The sequence below is a fragment of the Schistocerca piceifrons genome, chromosome 6 (genome assembly GCF_021461385.2).
Source record: "Schistocerca piceifrons isolate TAMUIC-IGC-003096 chromosome 6, iqSchPice1.1, whole genome shotgun sequence".
Classification (NCBI taxonomy): Eukaryota; Metazoa; Arthropoda; class Insecta; order Orthoptera; family Acrididae; genus Schistocerca; species Schistocerca piceifrons.
In genome coordinates, this window is record NC_060143.1 from 20,463,388 (window position 1) to 20,475,896 (window position 12,509).

The 12,509-nt window shown below is 37.9% G+C and overlaps 1 protein-coding gene across 1 annotated transcript in view; it reads right to left on the bottom strand.

Moving 5' to 3' along the window:
- The window catches only part of LOC124802766, a 177,057-nt gene that overhangs the window by 158,604 nt on the left and 5,944 nt on the right, over positions 1 to 12,509 (bottom strand). The window contains exon 2 of the mRNA XM_047263758.1: positions 8,099 to 8,344. Coding sequence (XP_047119714.1) covers positions 8,099 to 8,344 — 246 coding nt within the window. The remainder of the gene's footprint in view (positions 1 to 8,098; positions 8,345 to 12,509) is intronic.

A 12,509-nucleotide genomic window follows, 5' to 3' on the forward strand; every position in this document is an offset into this window, starting at 1 on the left:
TGATAGGAAACACACATCTCTGCATTTTAAAATCATTTTTATACAGCTACAGCTATTCAAGGAGGGATGTTTCCCTTGTGAGAGGTGGAGTGTCTGCATGGCAACTGTTGGAACAGGAACATCAGTAGGAGTGGCAAACTCACTATTTAAAAACAAACAAAAATAAATATGAAGTTTCCATTAAAAATTGTATTTTCTTTTTTAACAGAATACTTTATGGAGACACATGAGTTTCAAGAAAAAAGGCACAAACAAAATGACCCAATCGCCCTGACTCATGTTCCAAAGTGACAGTTTATTATTATCTGTTTTGATGATGACAGCCAGCAAATCATTAAGGGTACTCCAGAATTTTAATCTTCATTATTAGTTCATTTTGATTTCTGGCTCATGGAACACCTGCTACAGCTAAAAAGACTGTTTGCAGTTAAAACTGGAGCATCATCAGGAGGGCAGCATGCAACAAAAATGGCATAAGTGTAGTACATGTTTGGCTAAGCAAATGACTAGCCCTTGAGTGCAGCTGCACTATGAAGGATGGAAATGCATGACCACAATCTGACATCCTGCATTCCCACATGCTTCTACCATTCACCTCACCCACCCCCTCAACTCTGATACACCCGCAAGGATACACTTTATGCCTTAATAAAGCTCCACTGCACTTTGGCATGGTACACACTTACAGGCTGTAACAAAAATATACAGCACAAATTGCAGGACACATTCCTCACACCAAGACGAAAAAAATATGTTATATGAACATGGATCTGGTAACATATTGTTTCTATATTACAACTCATTTTCTCCAACTCAATAATCATGGGAAACACACAAGAACAAAATGTTATGATCATGGGGAAGATGCACCCTTGGTGACATCTGGTTACATTGTGCACTGCTAGTGTTTTGTTTTACATGTCCTTTTTGCCATGTGAAGTACATCGCTGCTTGATTACAGGTAACGTCAACTGTTCCAGTGATCAGTATGACCACTGTAAGCACACGTGTTACTACATACATTTAATCAGAGATTTGGCTCATGCAGTGGCAGTGTACACAAATGCAGAGTTGGCAGATGCCCATTTGAAGTATGGATTAGCTGATGGCAATGGAACTTGCATTTACTGTTTATACTGGAAGAGATTTGTGGGAAGAAGGTGCTCAGACAGGAAAACGTTTGAAGGTATTGATCATTGTCTTAGGGAATATTGGGCATTTAACCCTGATATTCGCCACCAGAGGAGACCAGATGGACAAGGACACCACAACAGGAGACAGCTATTCTCCATGCAGTTGATGAGAACCTTAGTGTCAGTACAAGGCATGTAGCTGCAACACGGAATGTTCACCACATGACTGTCAGGTGAATGTTATATGAGGACCAGCTGTATCCATACCATTTACAGCATGTGCAGGCACTATCAGCAGCTGATTTTCCTGCAGAGATACTCTTCTGTGACTGGTTTATTCAACAAATTATCAACCCTAATTTTAGTGCAACTGTTCATATATGGGGCATCATTTAGACATCAAACAAGATTTTCTGCCAGTGTTTGGACTGGCATTGTTTGTTACTGTTTGATACAGCCTTACTTATCATAATTTTGAAGAGAATATTCTACCTGATCTGTTAGCACATATGACTTTAGCTGTGCGACAAAACGTGTTTAATGCACGATGGGGTACCTCCCCATTTTAGAGTTAATGTCCATCGGCTTCTAAATAACAGATTCAGTGACATAAATTTAGACAACATTGTCTGTGGAATGCAGCGATCTGATGCTAACTTTGATTAAAACAACAATTGAGATTGCAATAACATGTGTTTATTATTCCCAGATCAGGGTGTACGATCATGGTATCACGTGAAGGAACGAGGAGCCGCCAGCACCAGCCATAGGGGGACCAAAAAAATGTGAGGATGGCTTTAATGTAAGTTGAAACCAGTAATAGTAATCAAATGTTATTGCCATCTTGACTGCAGTTTTAATCAAAGATTCGGGGGCAGATGGATCGGTAGAGATGGACCAACTGCCTGTTCTATATGCCCTCTGGACCTAAATCCACTGGACTTTCAATTGTGAGGGCATTTGAAAGCTCTTGTGCATGGAACTCCAGTACAAGATTTTTAGAGTATCCATGCCCATATTATCGAAGGCTGCAAAACCATATGGAATACTCCAGGGGAACATCAGCACATCCAAGATTCACTACGAAGGAAGGTTGATGCATGAATCAATGCCCATGGAGGGCATATTGAATATCTCCTGTGAGAAAGAGTTGCATGTGGTATGCTCATGCATTCTGCTCGTGTGTGTTTCCCATGATTGATGAGTTGAGAAAATGAGTTTTAACATGGGTACAAAGTGTTTTCAGACCCATGTTCATAAAAACATCTACTTTTGAGGAATGTGTCCTGCAGTTTGTGCCATACACTTTCGTTACACCCTGTATAATATTTGTTCTTAGCCCCCCTTCATTTAATAAACAGCAATTTTATACCATTAAAATAGTATTTCAATAATCGGTGATTTTTCTCCAGCCCCTAAAATGTGAAACCTATTATCGTATAGAAAAAATTAATATTGTCATTTTTGCAGGAAATTTAATGTAGTTTAATTTACTACTAGAGAACATTTTTTCTAGAAAATGAAGTTTTTGAGTGATTTAAGAAAAACAAAGAAAAGTGATATTTAATCACCCTTGCCCTCCCTCCCACACATAACCCCACCAGTGGGGATTCATAGTATGTTGTTCATGCCACCTCCTCCTACCACTGTACAAAAATTTGTGGCTGCATGACATTTTTCCCTATTCAACTTTTTGTGATCTTTGTTGACTGGGCTATGACTACATGTTGCCTGTGCTGCTCTCACCTACCTTGATACAAAATGTTCGATTATGACCCTGGTAATACTTCCCCCAATCACTCACCCAATTAAAAGTGTCTAGTCACGAAATGCCAAGAGGTTGGCACACCACTTCTAATCAGACATTACAACTGATCACGTATGGCGCATAGTTTTAGCATCTGAAATGCCATAGCCTTATCTGCCACCCAAGCTCAGTTGAACTTCACAACCAGCCCTGTCAGAGCCACTGTTCCTGCTACAGGCAGCAATTGTATGTACTAAATTCCACACCCTGTATATGCCACCTATAAATTTTTCTATGTATTCTTCCTACTACAATGAGTATGCACATCAAGTAAAATTTCTTCATTTACTATTTTTCCTGATGAGGCAATTTTAAGGGCCAGGAGTGTAACTACAGTCTTGGACTGCACCACATATTCCACGAAATGGCTAAAGTCAGGGAACAAATGCCAAACAATAATAAAAAAATTAACATTTTAGCACTTAAAACTACTTTTCTCACCACTCATCTGTTACCCGGGACTACCCTCTTGTGCCTACGCTAAACTAATGCCTTAGTGACCAATGTACACAGTCCAGAACTCGACAACAATCACCACAACTAAAATAATTGTATAGCTGTGTCTGCAAATTATTTTAATTTAGAGTATTTTGTATAATTACATTTTACAATATCAAAGTCATTTACAGAGAAAAGAAGTGTCTTGAGCAATTGCATCTGACATTTTCAGATCTTTGTCTCCTCTCAACTTTTTTTGTGAAATACGAATGAATCCCTCTTGAAAATGAAAGGTGGCCAGGGTGCCCAACATAAGCAGTTACAGGAGGTTGCAATCCTCATGCAGTGTGATTGTTTAAAAAATAATGTCTGCTGCACCAGTGAGCACATTTAGCATATTCTTGGGACTCATTTGGTGGCCATCACAAAATCTTAAAAGAAATTTTATGTGCCTATCTTCATGCTGGTGCACACTACATATCTGAAGCAGGAAGAAAAGGAGCATATCAAAACTCATAGAGGAAGCAGCAACCATAGGTCTGCATCTTCTTCAGCAGTGCTTGCACATGTGAAGAAAGCAAGATGTGTATGCTAAAGAATGATATGCACTTTCTTTGTGAACTGATTATTGTGCAGTCATATTTTATGACAGAATTGAGCCACTGGAATATATTGTTCTAAGCATATCACAAAAATCCCAGACAATCAAGGTGACATGGGCCTACAAAATTTTTGTGAACAACTTTCATACAAGGTACATTATGGGATTTACTGATCTGAGAGGATGCACTGGTGCTTATATCCTCAAGGATAGTACTAGACGAAGATGTGAAGTTCTCCAAAACACAACAATCTGCATTACCTTCTCCAAACTTCTGTAGTTAACCCCCCACCCCCAAATCAAATAATTACTTTGTAAATAAAATAATCGTTTACACGAGGAGAACAATTTTGTAAAGTTTAAGGTCTGCATGTTGCAGAGGGCTCAGTGTTAGACCCCCATGCATACATGTTATCATCACCAGTTTTCTGCTGTATTGGGAGGTCCTTTGCATCTCCATTTCCTTCTTTATGTTCCTGTATGTGCTGCAGTCCATTACATCTCTTCCTCCTTCACCTCTTCTTTTCTTCCACAAACCCTTCTAATACTGTTTTATAAGCTCTCCTTCTTGCTTAATATAGGTCCAATTTAGTTTTGTTTCCTTCTTTTTATTATTTTCAGACATACATAGTGCAGCATAAAAACTTGACAGAACAAAGTGAGGAATATTAAGCTGTTTTTTTTTGGGACATAAGATTATGCTTGTATTACATTAAATTTGCTGTGATGAAACTTCTCAGGGAGTCACACATAGTGATTGCGTGGCTGGCGACCACGGGGTCCTGAGCTGAGTCCTGGCATTGCTTCCACTTACTTATGCCAGGCTCCTCACTTTTATCTTTCCTATCTGGCCACCCTCGGCCAGCTCTTGTTCTTTTCCGACCCTGACGCTATTAGGTTTCGAGGGCTAGGAGTCTTTCATTTTCCTACCTATACTTCTCATGCAGCGTCTGACCCGGAGCGGGTGGCTGCAAAAGGCGTCTGTATCCCATGTTAGGGGCGGCCTCCAGAACTGCAGAAGGAAACGGAATACCACTGCAGATTATCTTCCCTGCATAATGCAGTCTCCATTTTAAGCACAAAAATGGCTTCCTCTCATGTTAAATCAGTGTCCGAGGTAAAATAGTCCTCCATTCGGATCTCCAGGGGACGGGAGGGGGGGGGGGGGGGGGGGCGGGGTGGCGACACAACTTGAAAAGAGGCAAAAAATCAAAACGAGAATTGGTACCTCGAATGTTAGAACTCTGCTACAAGTAGGAAAACTAGAGAACTTTAAAAGAGAGATGGAAAAGAATCATATGGACCATGTAGGAGTTGCTGAGGTAAGATGGAATGGACATGAAGAGTTGCAGTCAGATGAATATGTGTTGTAATACTCAGAATGAGAAGTAAAAAGAACGAATGGAGTAGGAATGATTATGACAAAGGAATTGGCTAAATGTGTGGAATACGTAGACTATGCAAATGACCGGGTCATTGGTGTAAGGCTGAAAGGAGCACTAAAAGATTTACTGATTGTCCAGGTGTGTATGTCAACTTCAGAACATGATGACCAAATTGTAGAGGAAACATACAATGTAATAGAGAGAATAATGGATGAAAATAAAAAATGCTGCAAAATAGTAATGGGAGACTGGAATGCCATTGTGGGAAAATGGAAAGAGGGAAACATAGTAGGCAGTCATGGTCTTGGAAAGAGAAATGATAGAGGTGAATAGCTAACTGACTTCTGCAGGGAAAGGCAGCTCATAGCGGCAAACACATGGTTCAAGAAACACAAGAGGAGGATCTACACTTGGAAATCACCAGGGGATAAATACAGAAACCAAATCGATTTTATACTGGTAGAAGAAAGATACAGGAATGGAATCAAGAAGGTGCACAGATTACCAGGTGCAGATATTAATAGTGACCACAACTTATTTATGCCAGAAATAGAAATAAGAATGAAAAAACTGAAGAAGGCGACCATGGTGAAGAAGTGGGATCTAGAGAAGATAAGATCCAACAAAGAACAAATTACAGAAATACTGTCTCGGGAGTTTCTAAACACATTACGAGACAAAGAACCACCTGATAATGCCAATGAGTACTGGAATATGCTGAAAGAAGGAATCATTAAAGCAGGACAGCAAAATATAGGATATGTAAAAGGGAAAAGGTCAAAAAGACCATGGGTCACGCAAGAAATGATTTCCAAGATGGAAGAGAAAAGAAAATTGAAAAACAAGATCACTGAAGATGCAAGAAAGATATACCGAAGGTTAAATAATGAACTGCAAAGAGAAACAGAGCAGGCTAGGAAAAAATGGCTAAAAGAGGAATGTGATGAAATTGAAGAACTGGACGGGACAGGAAGATACAACTTACTATACAACAGAGTAAAGACTATGACATGGGAACAAAACAGAGCAGGAAGTGCTACTATGGAAATTTTGAGTAAAGATGAAGAGATAGTGTACAAATATCGTGAAGATGTCCTCCAGAGATGGGAAGAATATCTAAAAGAGCTATATGACACAAATAGCAAACCCGAAACTCTGGAACTTGAATCACACAACAGTGTAAGTGATGACGAGAAAGGACCAACCATCATAATGGAAGAAGTAAACTCTGCCATAGCTGCAATGAAAAATGGTAAAGCGGTAGGTACAGATACGATACCGAGAGAAATATTAAAATGCTTGAACCAAGATGGGATAAGAGAAATATTGAGATTATGTAATAAAATATATGACAGTGGTGAATGGCCTGTGGACTTTCTGACAACAGTAATGATTCCATTACCGAAAAAACAAGGAACCAAGAAATGCAGTGAGCACAGGACAATCAGCCTCATTTCACGTGCAGCCAAAGTGATGTTAAGAATAATTAATAAAAGATTTGAAAAAGTAATGGAGGAGAATCTTGGTGAGGAGCAGTTTGGCTTTAGGCAGAATACGGGCACCAGAGATGCAATAGGGCTCCTACGAATCTTGGGAGAAAGGTTTATTGAAAAAGGAAGAGACCTATATATGTGCTTCATCGATCTAGAAAAGGCATTTGACAATGTGGTTTGGGACAAGCTGGTGACTATAATGAGGGAAAAGGGAGTGGGCTGGAAAACCAGAAGACTTGTAAACTCATTATATCTTAATCAAAAAGTTTCAACTAAAGTGAGAGGAGAAAGTCCAAACTGGATCGGACTAGGAAAAGGAGTAAGACAAGGAAGCTGTCTATCACCTACTCTTTTCAACCTCTACTTGGAAAACATGGTGGACTAATGCTCATTAGATGACAAAGGCGTAGAAATTGGAGGAAAAAGAATAGGGTGTTTGAGGTTTGCTGATGACATGGTCCTTCTAGCCACAGGGGAAAAAGAATTATAGGATTTGGTGGACACCATTGAAACTAACGGGAAAAAATATGGAATGAAAATTAACACAAATAAAACAAAAGTATTGGCACTAGGAGGAAATAAGGAAATAAAAATTATGCTGAATGAAGAAATACTAGAACAGGTGCAAAATTTTAAGTATCTTGGAAGCAGGATAGACACTGACTGGAAGTGCACCACAGAAATTAAAACAAGGATAGCAATGGCAAAAGAGGCGTTTTATAAGAAAAGGAGAATTTTCTACAGCAGTCTGGACAGAAAACTCAAGAAGAGACTCATAAAATGCCTTGTATGAAGTGTTCTTCTATATGGTGCAGAAACATGGACTATGAGGAAGAAAGAGAGAGAAAGGCTGGAGGCTTTTGAGATCTGGACATGGCGGAGGATGGAAAGAATAAGTTGGTGAAGAGGTACTGAGAAGAGTGGGAGAGAAAAGACAGTTACTAAATGTAATAAAGAGAAGAAAAAGAAACTGGATTGGGCATATATTAAGAAAGAATGACGGACTGATAAAAACAGTTTTAGAAGGTTATGTAGAAGGGAAAAGGCAGTGAGGAAGGAAGAGATTCCAGATACTGGATGACATGATGGACGATACAACATACAGCACCGGTAAGAAGGAAGCAATGGATCACAGAAAATGGAGAGGCAAAGGACCTGCTAATATAGGAGATAACTGATGATGATGACGATGAAACTTTATATCACATATTTGGAAACAAAAACAACAAATATAACTTTACCTGCGAGAAACTGTGGCTTTTTGTGCTGGTATATGGTTGTGCTGATGGACCAAATCGATTATGTTCACGAGCTGAGGCTCTCGGTGAATAACTTAGTTCATTCTCCTGACCCTGCTCATGCATGTCCCTCTCAGACTTCTTTGGTAATCTTGGATGACTGAACCGTGGTTCTTCATCTTCATGTGGAGGAGATAGCTGAACCAGAGCATTTAATTTTGCAGCATTCTGTTTATCAGCTTCCACTTCCTGGAAGTAGTGACAAACAGCACAGTTAAATTACAAACCTTTTTTTAACATATTTCAGTCATAAATATTAGGTCATAAAAAAATTACTAATTGTTTTAGGTTTCATATCTTGTCAACAACAGGCACAATGAGATACTGACAAACTTCTAATACCCATGTACACAGAAGAATGAAAGGGATAATGGGATGTCACCAGAATTTGTACTCACCAACTTATCACATGGAAATCACTGAAATGATGGATAAAAGCTAATATGATACTACTATGTAATCAATAAGAGGAAAGAGTGACTACATATACAAAAAAAATGGAGTTAAGGCTCAGGCCTTACTTATTAACAGATATCGAGTCTTTGAATGCAGTACCACCATAGCGGAGAAACGCTGTTTATATAGGACACCAGGAGTTGTTGAAGTCCAGTTTTGCATTCCAAACAAAGATTGAAGAAAATAGTGTTAAAGCAATTTACAGTTTGTTTCCATAGATTCCATCGAGAAGGATAATCTTCAGTGACAAACAAATTGAAGTATAAGTTAACAAAAGACAAGCAAAAGTCATAGAAATTTAATCAGTGCACAATATAAAAAATAAGGTGGGTAAGTCGAACCTATCGATACCGAACAAGAACTTTGACCTGTGAAGTACTGATGTTGTGGCATGTGGTGTCCTGTGCACACAGAGATAGAAAAGAATATTCATAATATTTATTTGGCTTCCATATTACGTTTTGGAACATGGCTTTTGGTGACAGACCAGTTGTGTGTAACGTGCATTTGATTGTGAATTGGGAAAGCCAACAAATATGAATCAGTAATATAATTTGTGATGAATTGTTGATCTATAAGGTAGTCCAATGCCTAGGTTAGTTTGAAAGGTCGAAGTCTGGTTGTGAGTTGGTCAGTGAATGTGATGACTTGAGAATAACTACAATTCTTGTTAATGTATGTATTATAATGCACATTGAATTTCAATGAGATATTTATGTCTGTCATTTTTATGACATCATGGATGGAATCGGCTGGTTCAATATTTCCATAAATTATCACTGTAGTGTGTTTTCACCAGCTAAATGTAACCTAGTAAATTAGAAGGAAAGTCACTACTTTAAAAAAGTTGCTGCTGTGTCAGTTATATTTAATAACTGTTGTTTATCTTCTGATGGCAGCCTTCATCTGTAAGCACAGAAACCTGTCTACAGTACAGGCCTACTATTTTTTGACATGCAGCTGCATAATGAACACTGCTACTTGCAATGTAGCTAACAGTAATTTTCAATGTGTGAATCTAGACAGTCGGATAATCTGCAGAAGTGGCTAAAGTGAAATGTTTTTAATTTGCTTATTGGATTGGTAGGCATTCCCAGTTTCTTGTTTTCTGTTAGATAGGAGCTTGCTGAATACCCTCACAGTAGGATGACAACTCCAGTGCAAATCCTAGACAATGAGGAAACTTCAACATAAAAATTAATTTTGTGTTTTGTACAGCGATTGTACAAACGTCAGTTCAGTTGAAACCGTCTTTATTATACCCAACAAAATAATTAAAGAATAAGTGTACTGAGAAATGTAAGAACACAATTACCTTAGTTGATTTAGATGAAAAAGCAATAGTTGATGATTAATTTGACCAGTATGGTTAAATATTTAAAATGAAATATACTGATTAGTCACATCCAAATTATAGAAGAAAAGTATTATATCATAAAACATAAAAAATACTAAATCACAAAGTTCGAAGTTAAATTACAGGAAGCAAAGTGGTGAAATATTTATACATCAGAAAATGCAGAGTGAAAATACAGCTTTATATACCCACAGCTTTATATTCCCACAACATTTAGAATCTGGTGTTCCCCTAAAACAAAATGGAGCAAAGTTAAACATAATCAAGAACAAGGAATGGATAATACCTGGGATTTAAGTATATTCTGCCAGGAACAGATAGCTCCACCTAAGTCAGAGGACATGTCGTAATGAAAAGATAGAAACTCCATTAACATCAGTATTTTGAGAGGTTCCAGTCTGTTACTGGTATTTAAGAAAAGGTGAAACATTTGTACTATGCTCAAAAGAATAAATTAATAACAATTTGGAACAATATTAAACAAAAACAGTGACAGGAATTAAATTTCACATACAACTAAACTACCACATACAGAAGCATTAGTTTTAATTCAGCAGAAACTGTTTATGTAAACGACAACATTGCTTTCAAAAGTGCAGTCTATAAGGAGATCGTAATAATGGTAATGCTACTGACTGTGATTCTGTTTCTGGCACAGTATTAAAATCTTGCGCTCACTAGACAGCACTATTCTTCAACTATCTTTGTAATCAATCAATGACTCAGAACATATCTTCTGACAGGCTCAAGAATTTTACAGCAGCACCCATCTATGAGACTGGAGATAAGCAAACCAAATATAATTACAGACCTACTCCACTTCCTCCAGTCTATTCAGGGGTTTTTGAGAAAGTGGCCTATGACATAATGCTGGTTCATATTTTCTAAGCAGAACAACAACTGACTCTCATTCTGGCTTTAATAAAAGACTGCCCACAAAGAAATCCATGCAAGACCCCACAAATGAAGTCACGACTGCGAACCAGACAAATATAATGAAATGTACAGTTGCTACTCACCATAAAACGGAGATACTAAGTTGCAGAAAGTTAGCTTTTGGACAACACAGCCTTTGTCAAAGGCTCCAGCTGCCAGAGACTATGATCATGTGTGTGTGAGTTGCGTTTGTGTGAGTGTGTATGTCGTCTATTTTTGACAAAGGCCTTGTTGGCCTAAAGCTAACTTTCCAACAGCCTTTTTGTTGTGCCTTTCTGCAACTCAGAATCTCCACTTTATGGTAAGTAGCAACTATCCTTTTCATTATATTGTTACATTCCATCCTGAATTCTCCATTGTTTTAAAAATTATCCTAGAGCATTTGACTGTATGGACCATAAACCTCTACTTGATGAGCTAAAATGTTATATCGTTACTGCCAGTCGTCTTACCTGTGTAAACAAAGCTGATGGTCACACTGACAGACTATGACACTGCAATGAAACTAACATAATATGTGGAGACCAATAAAGATCAGTTCCATGTTCACTCTTCTTAACCAACACAAACTGTCTTACCATGGCTTCGAAGGACTACGCCAATTCAAAGTTTGTGTTATTTTTGGATAACACAAACATGTATCTACATATATGTACTGCACAAGCCACTGTACAGTGCATGGCAGAAGCTATTTTGTGATAATATCAGTTTTTCTGTCCACTTTCATTCATATTTAGTGAGGGGAAAAATGAGATGTGTGATGATGGCAGCATAATGATTTCACATTCTTCTAAAAACACGTGGTCTTTGGATCTGTTCAATATCTATAATCATGCCCACTTGAGGAGGATTCCCAACACCGGTAACAATACTGTAGGATTAGCTGCACTAGTATCTTTTATGTAATTTCCTCTACAGCTCTACAGATGTATTGCACTTTCCTAAAACTCTTCCAAAAAGTCTACGTCCCTCAGTCATCTTCAAAATTCCTGATTTTACATATCTGTCCCATTTCATACTGATTCATATTATTATCTCCCAAACAATTATACTGTGTGACATGGTCATGATATTCACCACTAATTTTGTAATTGGATACTTCTCGGTTCTTTCTCTTTGTCCTAGGCATCATCTTTCATTTATCCACATATGAATAAAGCTGTTATTTATTACACATAATGGAAATTTTGTCCAAGTTTTTCAGCATTTCCCTACAATCGTCCAACAATGTTTTCCTGCAGCCAACAACATCGACAGCAAACAAACTTATAGTGCTGCTGATTTATCTGATAATTAATTAGTCTATATATATTGAACACATAGGAAGTGCTACTAAGGTTCCTTGGAACACAGCCAGAGGTGTATATTTGTTCCTGAACATTTGCCATCCAGTATAACATGATGAGTCCTTTTAGTCAAATATTCATTGTGCCAGTCACGTATCTGCAAAAATATCCAATATAACTGTATCTTGGTTAACAGCCAAAGATATGATATATTTCAGAACACCTTTTTGACATCTGGGAAGACACTGCTCTTATTTTTTGAAAAATATCATACATGAATAAAGCAAGTTGTAGTCATACAAGAGGTTTTTGCTAAATC